Genomic DNA, 20,265 nt, shown 5'->3' on the forward strand with positions numbered 1-20,265 from the left:
GATGATAGTACACATTTTATTACAGGCAGTAAATTAACTGCCATTTGGTTAAAAAGATTTATTAGGCTTTTTGTATTGGCTTGTGTTGGTCTATAATATTGCTTCAGAAAGATTATAAGGAGAGTACGAATTTAAAAGAAAAATGAACTAATAAAATTATTCTTAGAATGGACAGTGCATTTGTTTGCTAGTGTATTTGTATGTTGAGAGAGAGAGTATGTTGTGCAAGTTGCAGTATCCTATTTCAAGCTGAAAAAGTCAGATGAAAATTTGTCAGTATATTTTTGACCTCCCACATTTTTTATTTGACCCCCAGTTCTGACACCAAGGTTTGTTTTTTTTTACCCTCAGTTTTACACCCCTGGGGGATACACTGCTTGTTGTTAGCTTTGGTTGTCGAGCATGTCATGGCTTTTGCTGCTATGCAGTCTGGGAGAAAATCAGTAACTTGGACACTAGTGCACAGATACACATATATATGGGCGTAGTCAGGGTTTTGAATCTATGGATGCCCTTCAAGTTTTTCTTGCAAATCTAAAAGTTTATGTTCTAAGAAATCTTTACAATGAAAGGTGTAGAACTGCACATTTAATGGTCAAAACAGCATGCATCTATGAAGATATTATTTAATGTCGATATTACACAAGATGGCCACCAGTCGTTATTTATTGTCATCTTTGACATACTGCCATTCTTCCTAGACATGATGCTTGCATATGACTACTGAATTCAAGAGATGACAATAAGAACTGATCTTGGAAAATGGCATCTTTATTTTGGAATTTGTAGTTTTAACTTCATGGTCACTATAATATTTAAAGGTATCTCTTCTATTCAGTGTATACTCAAATAGAGATAAACTCTTGTTTTTTTATTACCTTGAAATTTGCTTCATGGTTTGTGATTTTACAATATTTCTTTTGTTGTTGGACATAAAAAGATATTTCTTCTGTATATAGTATGCAGTCACAGTCACTATACAGAAAAATGTAATGTTTACAATCTTTACTCCATGATAAGCCAGAGCAAACTTCCACCAACCAAAGTTTGGACAGTTTTATTTTCAGAAAAACCCTTTTCCCCTGATTAAACTACCCTTTACTGTCCCAAATCTCGGCCCTCGCTGCACCAGCTGATCATAAGAGAAATACGGTATATAATTCACGTGAATGTTAAAATGAATAGACATTAAAGCTACAAGTTAATAAAATCATCCGACACAATTGGGAGTATAGAAAAAATACACTTTTTATGTTTTATCTCAAGTACACTTTAATATTTTTTAAAAAAAGTTTAAGTTTGAGTACATTTTTTCTGACTTTTAATATTTGAATGATTTAAAAGGTGTCTCATAACTTAAGACAGAAAAAAATTATACGTCTTAAAACATATAGTGCACAAACTCATTTTTTAAAAAATAAATTGGTGTCCTAGCAAATTCGTATTCCCAGTAATATATGGTAAATACAGTAGATACTTGCTCGCCTGCCAGGATCAAAATATGGCATATGTGTGAAGTCTATGAAGAACAGAAAATCAAACGAAGCTGCATATGGTTACTCGTTGTAACTCGGGGAACTGCTATTTCATCAGGCTTCATAGATGCATTTTGAATATTGAGGAGCCACTTACCCGAATGAAAAGTGGCGCATCTTGTATGCCTTCACTCGTAGGAAATGGCAAAAGTGGCTGTTGCACACAGCATTAGTTGTTGTGGGGTTTAATGCCATTTTTCAGCACACGATAGGCTATGCATGGCAGCATGTATTAATGGTGGAGGAAGAACCCAGGAAAACCCCGCGAAGAACCACCGACCCACGAGAAACTACTGGCAAGCTTTCTCACATGCCCACATTGGCGAAATTCTAGACTCAAACCCCACACAGACAGAGGTGAGATGGCAATGATCCGTAATGGGGAGCGCTTTAGGCCACTCGGGGGGCCCCCACAACATTAGTCTTTGAACAAATATCAAGCGCCAGATATGTTATTATTATTATTATTAAGTTGGTTTCATGTCCATTACAACAGAATGGTCATTATGGCTATATATTGTTCTCTCCCAGATTTATGCTGCTGACTTTAATCCATCAAATAAATGAATCGTGATGGACTTGTATACATAGATCTTAGTTGTTCTTTCTATTCAAACAATATCTGGATTAGTCCATGCTCAACTCGCCAAGATCAAATGATGTTTGGCTTACATTAGCCTGAGATGAACAAAAAATCTGTAGAAGTCGTATATGGCTATTCGTTGTTGCCCTTGAACCGAAACTTCACTTGCCTTTACAAACACATTTGGAATATTGGGTGACCCCTGACCCCAATGAAAAGGGATGCAAGTCGAATCTCTTCACAAAGACACTCTTTTCTCCACAGGTTGCTTTAATTCATAGGCAAATAGATGGAGATTTAATACCTGTCACACTGTCACATTTTCGTATCAGGTGCAGTAACGTAACAACTCTTCCCACAATTCAGCAAATAAATTGCCTCAACCCTCTCCTCAGATTGCCTTGCTTTTTAATTTGACATATGGACACCTTTGAGTTGCACTGTCAATGTGACTGGGTTTACAAATGCAAGTAAGGTGAGAAATGTTTTTTACAGCAATTCACTTGATCTTCTAATATCTAACCAATGCCTTCTTCGTGAGGCAAACTTTCAATTTGTATAGACTGAATGTCCTTGCTGTCAGTGAACACTTCCAAGAGAAAATGCAGCAGCAACAAAAATTTCTGTACTTATTTGTTCTAAACAATCATACAAAGTCCACCTCTATCAACATTTGTCATTTTTAAAATTATCCCTTTTTCAAGAACAATGGAACTATATTGTGAGAACAAAATTATTAAACAACCACAAAGAATGCCACATTTCTTGCTTCCCAGAGATATCGGAACACATCACCCATTCACTCTAAAGCCAGGAAATGATGTGAATACATGTTAGACTCCTGATTTTGTATGATTACAAATCCTACTGATCCTGGCTATAGCTGATACATTTATGGTAGTGGGGCAAAACTTTAAAGTGGCATTTACTGCATTATACTAAACCGAGTCTTCCTATCATTGTGTGAATCTGTTCAAGCCATAAGGGTCACTGATGTCACAGATGAGTAAGCTGAAGTATTTTATGACATTCTTTACGAGGTAAAGCTAAATGTGAATCTTTTGAATTAATTAAATACCCCTTATTTTTGTGTTCCAGATACTTTTTTATGCAGTGTGGATGATGTTCAAAACAAATATGAATTGATAGTACCAACCCCCGCTGATTTTCATTGTCATTTAATTACTTTTAAGTCATTGTTAAATGATAGATCTCATCTCAAGCAACATAAAACAGTTTAAATTTTGAAAATATCTCTACTAGAAGTAAACTTGTGACAGATATTTGCACAGATAAATATATATGGGCATAGTCAGGGTTTTGAATCTTATATATGCCATTCAAGTTTTTCATGCAAATCTAAAGGTTTATGTTCCAAGAAATCTTTACAGTGAAAGGTGTGGGACTGCACATTTTATGGTCAAAACAGCATGCATCTACGAAGATAATATTTATTGTCGATATTACACAAGATGGCCACTAGTCGTTATTTATTGTCATCTTTGACATACTGCCATTCTTCCTAGACATGATGCTTGCATATGACTACTGAATTCAAGAGATGACAATAAAAACTGATCTTGGAAAAAGGCATGATTATATTGGAATTTGTTGTTTTAACTTCGTAGCCACCATAATATTTATAGGTATCTCTTATATTTAATGTATACTCAGATAGAGATAAACTCTTTGTTGTTTTTTTTTATTCATTACCTTGAAACTTAATTCATGGTTTATGACTGCACAATATTTTTTTTGTTTCACATAAAAGGAAATTATAGTATGCAGTCATATTCACTGTACAGGAAAGTATAATGTATCATTACTCCATGATAAGCCAGAGCTAACTTCCACCAACCAGGCAGATACATTACAAAGTTACATATTTGCCACATTACACTAAACTGAGCAATTTCCTACTTAATTTTGAGCAAAAAGGTCACTGTTACCTCAGTTTTAAATTCCAGTGATAAATATTTTTGTATTGCCTCCTTTTCGGCATTTATCTGGAGGAATATTCTTCACCACCAGCAATTTTCACCATCATCTGATTTTTACTGGCTATGTGGTGTGACAATTCATTGATGGGAAAGGATGAATTGAAGACGATTGCTTTTTACACTCAAGACCAGACCACCCTGGTGGACTAAGTGGTTAGGGCATCCGCCTTGGATGCAGGTGGTTGTGGGTTCGATCCCTTTCAGAGCCATGCCAAAGACTTACAAAAATGTCACTTGCACATTTTAGTACATTTTGCTGATCTTGGTAGTAGTATTTGCTTGTCATTATTTCATCATAAATGCTGGTGGCTTTTTATTCATTCCCCCATCCTGACAGGCACTCATCATTGATTCATTTTATAACATTGTAGCATTATATTTCATCCCTTAATTTTACAATAGAAGTTTCAACTTTATGTCTTGACTTAAGATATTTGGTTGGGTTAATTTTAATTTAGACAACTTGCGGCAGACAGATTTCTGGATTCTGGACTTCAAATGGTGAAAGCCAGACCAGGTCCATGTTGATTTAAGTCTCATACTCGGCCAATATGGGTGAAAGCTAGCCAGTAGCTTCCATGGTCAGTGGTTCTTGCCAGGGTTCTTTCCTTCTGAGTTCTTCCTCCGCCAGCTTTAATGACTGCCATGTATATCCTATCATGTGCTGAAAAATGGCATTAAACCCCAAAAACAAGTATTGGAAGGAATGTAAACAATGCATCCTACTAACTCGAATTTCTCATTTGTGTAACAGGCAAGGGAGGTAAATTGTGATGAGTACTATAGTCGTCGCCTCTTCTGTGGCCTAGTGGTTAGAGCGTCCGCCATGGATGCAGGAGGTTGCAAGTTTGAACCCCAGCTGAGTCATACCAAAGACTTTTAATAATGGTACTGACAGCTGCCTCGCTTGGTGCTCAGCATTAAGAGGTTGGTGTTAGAACTGGTTGCCCTGGTGTCTGGATAATGTGACAGGGTGGGTCATTGTGCTATATCTCTGTGGCAGGTGCCCCAGTGCATGACATCACTATAAACTGCCATATTGAAGACAACATAGCGATATAAATGATTTTTTTTTAAAGCTACATTAAAAATCCAAATCACACACACATATAATCTTGGAAAGAAGATACATGACAGCAACCTTAAATGGGATGTGCTTCACGCTTTTCTGTACTCTCTAACATTGGTTAAATCGGGGTTAGGGCTGACACTTATCGACTGCCCAGGTGAGTTATCTTGGGCCTACTGAGACCTTGTGTTTGTGGCGAACAGTGATGTTTGTTATAACAGGAAAGCTGATTCATTAAAGTTAACTTGGAAGAGGGTAGCACTAGCTTTGTATTAACATCACCACCCATTCACCCTGCAGCCAGGAAATGATGTAAATACATGTTAGACTACTGATTTTGTATGATTACAAATCCTACTGATCCTGGCTATAGCTGATACATTTATGGTAGTGGGGCAAAACATTCTGGATTCTAGAGGAAAAAAATTGAGGGTAAAAGCCAGACCAGATCTTGTATTCTTATGTTCTACTTCTAGTTATTATTTTATATTTTGAACTTATTAGGCAGGCTTAACCCTAAAAAGCCACTGTCAGGTAGTCATAGTGAACAATGGCATACATTTCTTGTATGAAAATTGAATGTAATAATTGTACACACCATTGACTACAACCTAATCATCAGTTGCTTATAAGAAAACAAATTCTGCAAGGTTTCTTATCTTGGAGAAAAATGGTCTTCATGCAGATGTTACAATAAACCATTTCTTCAATGGTGTATATCATTGTCTAATGTTTGAATTTTCTTTCAGGTTTGCTTATGTAGAGTTTGCCGACAAAGACTCGGTGGCAACAGCCATGGCCCTGGATGAATCATTATTCAGAGGGAGACAGATAAAGGTAACAGAGACAAATGCATTTGTTTCAAAATTTGTACAGACTGCACTGTTTTAAATGGTTTCTCTTCTGCAAAAATGCAGGACAGCTTATACTTCACCTCCAGGAGTTACTGTTGTGTTTTGTGGGTGTTAACTTTATTTGCTACATTGTAAATCCGCACCTCACAAGCTATAGACTGCATTCATGTGACATCATCAGTTTTAGCGTGCACCATATCGGATTACAACACCATGTGTATGGCAACACTACTAGTACACTTCTTTTATGTTGTAAGCTTGGTTCAGCAACAGTGGTAAACTTTTGTGCCATGTTCGGGTGTGTGAATCAGGATGACCATGAGAAAGACTTGTCATACTTCATACTTCCCAACTTACATCAGAAATATGGTGAACAAACAGAATAGTTGTCAGAGGAAAGGTGGCGCAAGTGGCTTTTAAATATTGGACATTCGGAGTACCTAAAATAAAATAAAAAAATGATTGATTTTTTCCCATTCAGTTTGATATCAAAATTAATGGGGATCCGATATTTACGTGCATGGAAGACAAAAACGATACATTTCATCTAGTGGGTTAAAAAAATGTGTTCTTTCAAGTGGCAGAGCCATAGGTGAAAAATAATAGTGTTGTTTAAAATACGTATGCAAATGCTTACATAGGAACGAATGTTTCTGAAGCTCATCATTCACGAAGTCTGGCATCTAGACTACATATTTAAGTAATTTATTCTTGTATGTGGTTTAATATATAAATATATTATCTAAAGCTGTCTATCTGCATAAACTGAAATGTCAACATGCCAGGATAAAGGGGTGGTGAAAAGATGAGAGAGAGAAGGGGTGGTGGAAATGAGAGAGAGAGAGAGAAGATGAGGAGGACGATTGTGTATTACCTTTACCCGAACAACATGGTATCCTTTTTTCACGCACATAGTGACTTCTGTAACCCATCCAGATGTAAATTGATTGTATGCATCCACGCTTTCATTTCCTGTAAGGTATAGGACCTCTTAGCATAAGTCAGATAATTTATTGTATCTGGGTACTGAATGCATGGGAGTAAGACCTCCATAGTACTCCCCTCTGACTTTGGTATTTGATAGGGATCTAAATCATCTATCATCTGGCATTTACTTATCTATCTTTGCTTTGATGTACTGTCTAATGTCGGTATATCTCTGATTTTCACTGACATTGACATTGTTATATACTCCACGTCTGATTAACTACTCCAAGTGTCGACCTCCACTTGTAATCCAATTTGGCAGCACGCTAATGAGTGCACATGAAATTCTGATGTCACTGAATACGGTCTGAACTCCATCCACCTAGTACCATTTCTCACGAAGTTTGAGTTACATAGTTGAAGAAGAAACCAGTGTTTGGACTAAAATGTTTCTTCATCAATAATACTTACCAAATCATAATCCAAATAAACACTTGCAGCCTCCCCACAATTATATCCTTCTGACCGCCAGCATTCTTCTCTGGTCATGATGTAAATCCATATGTTAGAGGGGAGACTACTCATGTCTGACTCTTGCACATTTAGGCAGGCAGTTTAAGGATACTTGATAGCTATAAATTGACTCGGGAGAGCTGGATGTGCGAGGTAGTTATCATTCCACCTAGGTATTATGAACAGGAAAGTATTATTGAAGTAACATAATCTGCTCCAAAAATTGGTTTCATTTCTGCAGATATGCTGTAATACATAGGAAGAAAACCATTATTGAACTCCCTTGCTCAAACATGTATGTTGTTATTTAAAGAGTTGAAGGATGATGATCTCTAACTTGTAACACAACACAATTGCCACAGTTTGTGAAATTATTGCAGACATTCAGCAACAAAAATTCTGCTTTCCAATTTAGAGTAAACAACATTGTAGTGTAACCCCACTATAACACAGTAGTTGGGAGGAGCCAAGGAACCCGACCGTATTATAAGCAACCAGGTAAGTTAGCTGAATAAAATGATGCATGTACCCAAAAAAATTGGACGGGGTAGGTAATAAACACAGGCAGTAAAATACGTGCTTCATTGGCACAGATACTTAAATCGATACATATTATATGGGAAATACGCCTATGGTGAAAACAGAGAAGGCATATATAATATTTTACTTTATTTAGAGAACCATGGATTGGTACATATACGTATATACTGTTTATATACGCATGTCTAATGTATAGCATGAATAAAGTATCAACACCATGTACTCGCCTACGAATCTCATCACATACATTGAATCCAGAAATGTCAACAACAAAAAAAGTGGATTTCTCACAACATACAGTACTCATGCTCGATTTCAACATAAGTGGATTATGATATAACGATGAACTGTTAAGATGGTTTGTCAATAAGGACAAAGAATTGTTTATGTTATAAGAGATAAACTTCCTTTCATGGGGCCTCTGAATTTCTCCACTCCAAACCAATGGTTGTATATACAAGTTTAAACAGCCAACAATGTCATCCAAAAAAAAATTGCCACATGGTATATTTTGCCGCCAATAAGGAAAATAAAAAAAAATTGTAGTTTGTGACATTGGTGAAGCCCTTTCAATCTCAGAATAAATTTTTACACATTATTTTTCGGACTTTTAAGAAAAAGAAACTATTTTTTCATGTACTATAAAAATACATACAAAATTTCAAGGGCCACGCCACAATCATCTTGTATTATTTATGCGCTTTTTCTTCCCCAAAATGGTAATAAACATTTTACTTTTTTCATACTTTTAAGAAAGAATTTTTTCTGTGTACAAGAAAAATACATGTATATAAAATTTCAGAACCCACACCACGACCTTATTATATCTGAATTTGTGTTATAACAGAGTATGCTGTAGCTGGGTCTCACTATATTGTTACATTGAGGGATAAAATGTTTCAAGGTGATTCTCATGTGAACACTAGGAAGAAAGCACAGCAGCACCTGATGTGGAAATCATACCACCTTGGTTTTTGTCCTGTTGTTATAAGGAGTACCAAATTTACTAATTTGTACCAGGAATTTGTTAGATATTGAATGTGAAACACAGTAGCTATTGAAAAGTCAGCTATTTGTACTGACCTAAAATAATGACAGCAGAATTGAAGAGTGGACAAAAAACTTCAAAATTTAGAAGGAACATAAACACTTTTAAATTAAGTTGAATATGTTTATGACTTTTGGATGAGAGGAATACACAGAATCTATAAATAGAATCAAGCAGTTACTACTGCATCATACAATGTGTGATTTACTTGTTTTGTACAGTGAAATGTGTCACCAGTTCAGGTTGAAATTTTAGATTCTGGAAAATTTATGCAAGATTGACCAGTGTGCTTATTGTTTTTCACCTCTGTTCGATATATATATATATATATAGGTATCTTCCAAGAGAACAAATAGGCCAGGACTGAGCACAACCAACAGACCACCTCGGGGTCGATTTAGAAGGCGTGGTGGTTACTATGGATTTTCTCCCAGACCCAGATCACGAGGGTAAGTATCATTGTTGGAAATGTAAATTCAGGATCAGGTACTACTGTTTTCAGCACACTAACCAAAAACCAAGAGAATTTACTATGCAGCCCTTCATCTGACATCCTTGTGTGCTTCATTTGTCCATCAGTACTTGTTTGTGATTGCTGTAAAGGATTAATTTCTGATCTCACTTGGTTTATTATCATGTAACATCAGGATCTTAAGAGTGATTATTTATGAGTGAACTCAACACATTTAATGTGATCTTGCATTTGATTGGCTGAGCATGTAACCAATCTAGAGGCCATCATTCTCATTAGATTTTGATCAGACATGGTATATAAGCTCATATCAAGATTTTCAAGTGAAGATTCATGCATATTTATTGGGTGATCGAGCATCTGATCGGCTGAGCTTTTCACTGCTTGCATTTTTGTTTCAATCCAGTTTTGATGAGACTTTGTAATTAAACTTGTTTGAAGGTCTTGAATGGGTTTAATTTTGAGTTACATCCAATTATGTTAATAACATGATCATTCGTCTCATTGGTAGAGCTTGTTGATCTTTCAACTGGTTGATAGATCTTGTTGATCATTCATCTCATTGGTAGAGCTTGTTGATCTTTCATCACATTGATGGATCTTGTTGATGGTTCATCTTGTTGGAAAAGCTTGTTGATCTTTCATCTTGTTGATAGAGCTTGTTGATCTTTCAACTGGTCAGTAGAGCTTGTTGATCTTTCGTATTGCTGGTAGAGCTTGATCTTTCGTCTTGCTGGTAGAGCTTGTTGATCTTTAATCTGGTTGATAGAGCTTGTTGAGTGCTTTTGTTCTTTGTGCGAGTAAAATGGTTGCATTTGTTTTTATATGTGGCCATCAAATTGTATCAGTTGCAATAACAAATTTCATTTTGAAATTTTTTCCACCTGTGCACAGAAACCATTAACTAAATGGAAAGGAGAATTGGATAAAACAAGGAAGTACAAAACTTGAATTCCAAATACCATTTAAATACTGAAGATATTTGAATCCTTGTCATGTAAGCAGTGTCATGTTTCTTTATGGTTGTTGTAGGGTTTAACGCCATTTATCAGCACATGATAGGCTATACATGGTGGCCAATATTAATGGTGGTTGGTCTCTTGTAAATTTTTCTGTTGCTGCCTGATTACAACCATAAAATGTCTGGGAATGTATTTGCCTCATTACTGGATAGATATATTGTGAACAAGTCTGAGAGGTTATGAAATTTACTTGTAATTTATCATTTCAAATACCCAACATTTTGAATTTTTCATCCCATTCTCATTGGTCTAAACAAGAACAATTAATAGCATCAATCAACATTGCTCAGTCACCATTTATGTCCAGTATGCAGACTCACCTGCCATTCTGATGTAAGTAATAACACTCAGCAGTACTGCTCAAACCTCATGTGGACGCCATGTAGTATTAAATCAATGATCAATCACAGAGCAAGTGCTGAAAGCTAAATGTTAAGTCTGTATGAAAGTATCACTGCTCGTTATGGTGTGTCATACATGCACATATATAATTTTTTTATGTAAATGATGCAGTAGTTTGCTAAATTCTTGTACGAAGGCTTCTTCACTCTCTGTCTCTGTTCAAACTTTGATTAAGCTGAAACTGTCATAATCATAGTGTGTTGATCGGGTCCAGCAGCTTTTACAGTGTGATCTTCATGGACATTGATAATTCCTGTTTTAATAACGAACATTGTTTTCATTCAGAGACATCTGGATTTCCATAAAATAAAAAGCAGACGAGATTTAGATTACAAAAATTCTGATTTCGTCATATATTCGTTGTAGATACAATAATTAATTAGCCAGCTCTGGGGAGAAATAAAAATGGTGTTTAATCCTGCCTCGCCTCTCACCCAACCCTAAGTTAGACATTGTAAAATTGTATTCTTTGGTGGGGGGTATCCAAAAACATACTGTTAGAAACAGTATACAGACATTAAACCCTGTACATATATATTCATGCATAAATCCTGATGACCCTTTCTGTGATGTGATAGTTAAAAAGCTTTTTATTCGTTATTTTCATTTCCAGGCGGTACAGACGAGCTACATACTTCTCTCCTTATTGAAACTGATCCGACCAACTCATGAACAGGATTTTATTTATTTAAAAAATTCATCATAATTTTGGATACAAAAAGGCTATTTGCACATTTGTGAGGAAGAGAAGAAAAAAATAAATAAAAGAAACCCTCACAAATTCATTTACTATTTTTGCATTGCATTTTTCTCTAAAATAATAATTTGATTTTAAGTTCAGGAAAAAATGTTGAAACAAAAAAGAAAAAGAGAATGTAATAGATATGTACAAGACATTTTTAATGAGCCAAGCAAATCCAGGAGACCGTGCGTTGTACTTTAAAGCGGTAAGTATTTTGTGTGCATCTGTTTGTGCTAGAAGCTGCTGAATAAAGATATGTATTTAAAAAGTCCCATTATTTGAGCATGGGAACATTATTATGTATCCTTTTACATGGAGAACTTGTTATTTTCTAAAAATGTAAAGTACAACCTTTCCTAAGCAGCTATCTCTGGGAACTGATAAATATAGCTGGTATAAGGAAGTGGAATGTAAAAGGAACACAATATGGAAATAACTCCAAGCAGGCCCAATATGGGGAGTTTGGTTGATTAGGGTAGGTGACTTATGGAAGGTTGCAGTATACATGAAACCTGCTCAAGCTAACACTCCATATTAATTACACAATTAAAAATAACTTAATTTCACCATCAATTTCAACCATTATACAGAGGACACCTATCCATTGTAAAGGATATCGTTATGGTCATCACAGTATTCTATACACTGTTGTCATTGATTTTACAATTTGGGCCATGTTGGGATTTATTCCATCCTTCAGTAGATATAGGCATACTGTTTGTTGAGCAAGCATTAGGGGAAAGTGAGAAGAAATTGGTTCAAGTTTTTCATTTGTATATATTTTCTAAACCCCTTGATTATACTTGGCAGGAATCATTTTGAAATTGAGAGAATTCATTCCATGGTGTGCCTGCTCATTCATTTGTCTTGGGCTCGAGGTCACAGAAAAAATGTGTTGGGTTTTGATTAGGTTTTTCATATGCTTGTATTTCTTCAACCTGATGATCATGCTTCTCAAGAATCATTATGATGCTGCGACAATTTAATCTGTGATGCTCAATTGCCCTTTTTTTTATGGGTCAAATACAACAATTTTCTTTCATGGTTTTGATTATTTTTTTTAACAGTTTGTTATATTTCCTAAATGCCTTTGTGCTTTAAATGAAATATTACGATGTCTGGATAATTCATTGTGTCGTGCTCACTTGCTTGTCTTATGGTAACGTTCATAGAAAAAGTACATTTAGTTTTGTATGAATGTTTCTATCTGTTGGCATATATTCATGAACCCCTGATGAATTTTCTTCATACTGTGATGCATTATTATGAAGCAAAGACCATTCATTCTGCCGTGCTTGCTCACCCATTTGACCTGGGTTTTAAGGTCATGGAAAATTTGTTTTAAGGTTTTTTATTTGATTTTTTTTTTCATTTGCTTATATTTTCTAAACCCTTTGAATTTTCAGTGTGCTTTTGACAATTGGTTATGAAGCTCAGACAATTCATTCAGTGACATGCTTTCTTACTGCTTTGAACATATTACACAATGACCCACATGTGCTGAACATGTTCTTAAGCATTTCCATTTTAGCCATGCAGTTTTTACTTGCATTTTTCAGATGCAGTGTGATTAGTTTTACCCAGTTTACAGCTTTTGCCCATGTTATCCCCATTCATACATTTATTTTATTTATACCTGGCAAGCAAGTTATCTTCTGTAGTAACCACATAGGTCTCTGTATCATCTTGTAGAACTTTTGGTGTGGTTTTTTTTTCTTCAAGACCACAGCATTTTTTTGGTGAGAATAGTACATGTCGTAAATAGAGTATCGACCATTACTTGAGAGAGAAGCTAGATTTATGTAAATTTAAGTATATGTCTGTTCATGTGGGTAGAAAGGGTGCACAATTCGCATTTGATTGAACTTTCCACCTGAATTCATTAACAATATTGTTAATTTGCCAGCCTGGTTATCCTCCAGGCCGTATGATTTTGCTGATGACCATCCATCAATCCATTATACCTTGTTAGGTTTTTTGTCTGGGTCAGTTTCCAGGCAGTATGACCAGGCATTGATGTTCTGTGAACATATTTCTGGTTCTTCATTAATTGCACAAACATCCATTATAATTGCATACATTATTACTGTAGGTTATTAATATTGGGTGTTGATTCATGTTGAAAAGTACTCGCATACAAGTTAAATCCAACTGCATCAGCCCATCACACAATGTTCTTGTAGTTCTGGTCTGTGCAGATTGTTAGGAATAATCAGTAGAACAAACAAAATACCCTGATTTGCCCTCACAATACGAAACAGGTGATCTCTGTAGTTTGAAGTTGGTCCCGACTTGTATGCAGTTTTGGGGATAACTTTAATATTTGTGTCTGGGTGGCTTTTATCTCGTACTTTGTGCTTCTCATGCCCATGTGCCCCTGTCACTTGGAAATAGAATTTCCCTCGTTCTTGCGATTGATTTTGAAACATTTCTTGTTCAGGAGCTGCATTACATTTTTAAAGAGTATTGACCTATTTACATGTTATTTTAGCATTAGATTATAATATTGGCCATCTTTTGCGTCAGAATACCGTTAACCAACTTTATTGCATCTGCTAAAGTTCATGATAGCCAGATGTCAAACAGTTGGACAGCTATTCAAATTTTTATTTCAGTTTTTGTTGTTTGTTACTTCCTTGAACTCTGAAAATCTGGAGAATGCAACAAGAAGTAGAAAGTAGTAATACAACAGGCTCTTTTTTTATTGAAGGGTTGGGGGGAGGAGAGTATGCAAAAGATCTTGGTAATGAGAAAATGGGGTTACTGATAAAGACAGTATCCACTCACACTTAAATGGCTGAGTTCTATTTTCTGTTGATCTACAGTGTTGCTTGGAAAGCCTGCTTTCAGATCCAGGATGGTCAACCAATACAGAGGAGAATTCTACAATGCCTGTATTTCTGTTGATTTTCTTTTCATGATAATATTTGCCCACTGCATGCAGAAGGACAGTGCTATTTGGCCCAGTCTGTCCGTACATATGCCACAGAAAGTAGTGATAGTATAAATATAGGAATAACTTTACATAATCAAGTTACTTATGTTGATATTTGTTAGATTTTCATGCTGTTAAAACAACTTTGCATTGTTGCAAATTTTGAAATTTCTGGGATATACATTTTTATTTTTACTAAAAAGTTTGTTAGTTTGAAGGTGTGCTTACAGAGTTTTCTTGACATATTCATTGTTTCAGCTAGGATGCGCCCTTGCAGGATTTACCACCCCACCCCACCCCCACCCCCCGAAAAAAAAAAAGAAGGATTTAATGGATGAAAGGTGGTACCAAATAAATGAACAAGGCACATTTTTTAGGCTTAAATCTGATACAGGTATGCCAACCAGTTGTTAAATTTATTATTAATGGTTCAATGGTTCTTTTTATGAAACAAAAAAATCCCCCCAAAAATGATCTTCGTTTGCACTGGTTGCAATGTTCAGGCTTTCAGTTTTCCCTCATTATCCTAATTCTTTATGTGGCAAAGCTCCAGATCATCGGGAAATGAATTAATTGTACTCTATAATATTTATCGTTTGACAGGTCAAGAATAGCTTGACGTGATCAGAATGTAATAGTCTTCTTGTAAAAATATCAAAAGAAATTCAGTTATTAATTAACTTACACTCTTCCTTTATTAGTATTTTCAACTGGAAAAAAAAAACATCTGTAGTCGTGTCAGTTCTTTTAAGCACATGGTAACGTTTGTCAACGCATCAATGTTTTGCTGACATGATTGACACAAGAAATTTCTTTTAAGATCTGAAAAATAAGGCAGTTATGGAATAATAACTGATTTATCCCATCATTGCAGTCAAATCACAGTAGTGGTAACAATTACCACAGCTACGATTCTAGCAAACAAGCTGTTAAAACCCAAAGAAACAAAGTTGAAGGTCAAACGAAAAGTGAAACTTTCAAGAAAGAATTGGAGTCCACATTGAAATTCCTTCCAGAATATGCTTGAAGGCTGAAACTTTTAAAGCATAAATGCCTGTAATATATATAGGGTATAAATCGGAGACCTGAGCTTCCCTTGTTATGTTACAGTAGCATGGTTAAGTTTTCTAATTCACTCGCCTTTACAGATCACTTACATTTCACCTCTCCGTGAGCTCAAAACTTGTTTTGATCAGTGTGGGTGTGTAGCTTCCCATGGGTCGGGCTTTCCCAGGGTCTTTCAAATACTTCCCCAACCAGAAATACTGGCTTCCATGTATAGTATGTCATGCACTGCAAAATGGTATTAAACCCCATAGAACAACATCTATTAGTGTCGAGTTTGAAGCATCTTAAATAAAAAAAATGGCTTTTGTTTTTCATGCAGATGTAAAATAGCATATGTAAATGATACTTTATTATGAGCTGAACCCATAATGATTACACCTTTGGCCAGCTTATTTAAACGAAGGGCACCATTTGGTTTGGCCCCTTTTTTCGTCTAATCTGGCTGAAACACTGCATGTTGATCTGATCTTGTTATTTAGTGAACTTGACAAGTTGTATCTGTTTGGGGGCTTCTTAAGTTTTTTGTCATTGGTGAGAGTCCTGTGTGTTTTAAAATATAAATCTTTTTTTTCAGCATAACATAATGTGTTCTTGTCTTTTTCAGGAAATTGCTTGATATTACATTCTCTTAACTTGAAAAAAAAATTCACAAAAAAAGAAACGGGTGTTTATATTATTGAAAAGACTGTAAAAAAAAGCAAGAAATAGAAAAGAGAAAAATGTTTATAAAAAAAAGAAAGAGATGAACTTGTATGCATGGGCAAGAAAATAAATGTTGTAAAAATTGTCAATAAAGATGAATGAAAGGATTTTGTTTGATTCTTTTGTTACATTTAGGAGTCTGAGTTAAACATTCCAAGTCATTTTTAATTGAATCCATCTCATCTTGCTTGTGATATAAGGTAAAAAGAGTTGTAAGAGACCATCTATGGGAACCCAAGTGGTTGCTCAAAATAGCTGGTTTCTTAATACATAAATATATACCATATAAAATACAGTCTAGTCAAATCTGAAGTCGTTGGGCCTATGTTTCCTTTTTAAAAATGGTCTTTATTACAGATCTGACTTGTGGTGTCTTCCTACCATCAGTCGTTGGTCCATCTAGTGTCGTCCCATACACAAATGTCTTACAGAAGAAAACTGGGCGCTCTTTCACTTTCACAAAATTCTTTTCTTTTATATTTACATGTATAAATGAATGTTCAGGCCAGAACAACGTTTGCAATTTCTAGATAAACCGGTATTTTCCCAGTATAGATTATTTAACCCGAGTCTATTTGCATTTGGACTCTACCCATCTGTTGGGTAGTAGAACCATTCCACAAGTACTTGGATTACCATTTGACCATTTAGATCTATATGATCCCCTAGTAGTGAATGGGGTCACCCTAGCCTCAAGGGAATTTAACATGGGGAATAGATCGTGGGACTGTCTAGGGACAATGGGAAATTTAACATTACGGAAACTCCTGGGGGATATAGCCTCAAGGGAATTTAACATGGGAAAAAGTCTTTGGCAACTCTAGCCTCAAGGGGAATTTAAGACATGGAAATTGAACATGGTGGGTCTGTATAGCGTCAAGGGGAATTGAACATGGTGGGACTGTCTAGGGACAATGATGGTAGAGGGTCAAACACAACAGAGACAGAGACATACACACACTAGTACAAGCATGAGATTTACATGTAAAGCATTACCAAGACCTGAAATATTGCTGGGGTGTTCAAAAATTTGCATAATTGTAATGATGCTATAAATAGCTATAATCAAGGAAATGCTCAACGACAAAATGGATGTGACTAAAAGTAACGCTAAAATGACGAAATTGTCCCAGAATTTAAAGGAAAGTAAACATATACCCGAAAATTAAGTTACAATGGTTTAGACTAAAATGGATAAAATTAGTAACTACTTACAATATCAACTTATGTGACGATCGTGGATAAACACCCATGTATCTATTTATAGCTATAATCAGCTGAAATTCCTATGCAATCTCACTATCTATTTATAGCTACAACTTGTGGGTTATTCCTTTGGAAAACCCCGCTGCCTTTTTATAGCCTCAGCTTGAGTGACGTTCCTGTTTATGAACTCTAGTACGTATGTATAGCTACAACCTGTGGAAAACCCCCAAGTCCATATTTATAGTCTCAACATTTCCAGCGTCAGTGACGTCACTGTACTGTAAACTAGGGGATAAATGGCAACAGTGTTGCAAGTGGCTGACCTGAATACGCGCTACTGTAGGTAGGTAGGTAGAATGTATGTGATAGGGATAAAGGGGGTTTTATAGGGTCCAACAGAGACCAATACACACACACGCACGTACACCACAGAGGGAAGAAGAAAAAACAAACCCAAAATATACTATTCACACAGGGAAGAGGAAAACAACCAACAAATATACTATCCAGACGTTCTTACACTAACACACACACACAGATCGAAGAATAAAACCAAAATTAAAATATACTATCCACACAAATGTACGCGAACGCATACAAACCCCAAATATACTGTCATACAAACGTACGCTAAAGCATACAAACCCCAAATATACTATCCATACAAACGTACGCTAACGCATACAAACCCCAAATATACTATCCATACAAACGTACGTGAACGCAGAAAGGCCACAAATATGCTATCCATACAAACTTACATGAACGCATACAAACCCCAAATATACTATCCACACAACGTCGCTAACGCGTACAAACCCCAAATATACTATCCACACAAAGGTACGCGAACGTATACAAACCCCAAATATACTATCCACACAACGTCGCTAACGCATAAAAAACCCGAATATACTATCCACACAACGTCGCTCACGCATACAAACCCCAAATATACTATCCACACTCGGGAGGAAGAAGAAAAAAGACAACCAAGTATACGATCTACACAACGTACGCGAACACACACACCCACACCACAGAGGGAAGAAGAAAACCATTATACACCATCCACACGGAGTGAAGAAATAACCCTTTATATATACTACCAACAGAGAGTGAAGAAAATAACCCATTATATTCCATCAACACAGAGTGAAGAAGAAAAAGTTTTTTGAAAGCACCTAAGCCCTCACCTGCAATGACCAACTCTGCCAAACACCTACACCCCACCCCCACCCCCAACACTACAAAAACCATTTAACCCGTTATTTTATGGCATCAGTGTGTGATTTAGGAAAAATCAAGACACAAAATGATGGATGAATAGACTGACTATTGTTTACCGATTTGCATGCCTAAAGAGCGTGCGTGAAGGAAAACATCCTTCCATTTCAATTCTAACTAAAACGTGATCCAGAGAGGTGAAAGAGCACAATTTCATAAAGTGTGAGTAAAAACAAAACACGCCATCCTTATTATACAATGTCAAGACCAAGAGACACTTAAGTTTTCTTTCTGGTCTATTCTCTTTTAGAAGGTAGTATGAAATTTCACATCAGGGCCAACGCATCGGCTCACATTGTCAATTTTTCCATTTCCATGTCTTCACTGGCACAAGTTCTTCCTCATCTTCAATTTCTTCTTCTTCTGAATCCCTCTTCTCTTTTTCGTCTTGTTTCTGTTTCTTCTCTTTTCTCTTAGGGCACTCTGAATCCCAGTGTCCTTTCTCCTGACAACGATATTAGGTATCTTGACTTTTGTCTCTCTTTCTTAGACGAAGCAGGTATTCTGGAGACAAATACCCATTTACCTTTGCAGATATAGCAAACTTCATCAGCACTTACACACTTTCGTATGACTCTCATCAAATCAACGACCAAAACCCGACCAAAGAGTAAGTTTTGTTGCCACTTTCGCCTGTGAATTATGCTTCCGTATGACTTTTAGCATATATTTGACCAGCAGGTCGATCTGTGCTGACTCTTCCATCTTCTTGATCGTTTGAGAGTGGAATGAATAATCTGACGCTAAGACACTCTACCTATATACAGCAACCTGCTGCGTATGAAACCTAGTCAAATGTAATTTTGCAATAAGATGAAATGATTTCATTGAGAAAGTAAAAAGGCAATGACGTGCCGTGTCGCCTCACACAAGACCTGAAGTGTTAGCTCAAATCCGTGTCAGCGATTTCGAAGACGACATAACTGAACTTTAATCAATGCTCTCCATTTATGCCACAAAGCCACGAGTCCTGATTCACGCCAAAAGAAATTTCGTTCGGTCCATAAAAAATAGTATCACATCTGAGAAACGCAAAAGCGAACTTCCAGAAAACTGAGAACGACGGCTTACACCTACAACGTGAAATGTATGAGTTCAAGTAGTGCGTAAAACTTAGTCAAATTAAAAAAAAAGCAGACACCAAGCGACAATGGCGATCCGTGTCACAAAACACGTTTCAAAATGTGTATTATTAGAGGTTTGTTCTAGCGATCTGAACGGTTAAATTAAATGTTGATGTATTTTGCAATAAGACGGACACAATTTCCATGGGATCGCCCATGGTACCATTGTTCGTGCATTAGTTTAATTTATTTAAATATTTTTTTTATATAAATCGCCTTTAGGATAGACCCAGTAA

At 36.1% G+C, this 20,265-nt stretch overlaps 1 protein-coding gene across 1 annotated transcript in view; it reads left to right on the plus strand.

The window, feature by feature from the left end:
• The window catches only part of LOC149780542 (polyadenylate-binding protein 2-B-like), a 31,556-nt gene extending 15,037 nt beyond the window's left edge, over positions 1-16,519 (plus strand). Inside the window, exons 4-6 of the mRNA XM_089937560.1 lie at positions 5,937-6,024; positions 9,403-9,518; positions 11,579-16,519. Of these exons, the coding sequence (XP_089793686.1) occupies positions 5,937-6,024; positions 9,403-9,518; positions 11,579-11,615 (241 nt within the window). The 3' untranslated portion in view covers positions 11,616-16,519. The remainder of the gene's footprint in view (positions 1-5,936; positions 6,025-9,402; positions 9,519-11,578) is intronic.
• The last annotated feature ends 3,746 nt before the right edge of the window (positions 16,520-20,265 follow it).

The sequence above is a fragment of the Sinohyriopsis cumingii genome, chromosome 16 (assembly GCF_028554795.1).
Source record: "Sinohyriopsis cumingii isolate HCF-2022 chromosome 16, ASM2855479v2, whole genome shotgun sequence".
In the NCBI taxonomy this organism is placed as follows: domain Eukaryota; kingdom Metazoa; phylum Mollusca; class Bivalvia; order Unionida; family Unionidae; genus Sinohyriopsis; species Sinohyriopsis cumingii.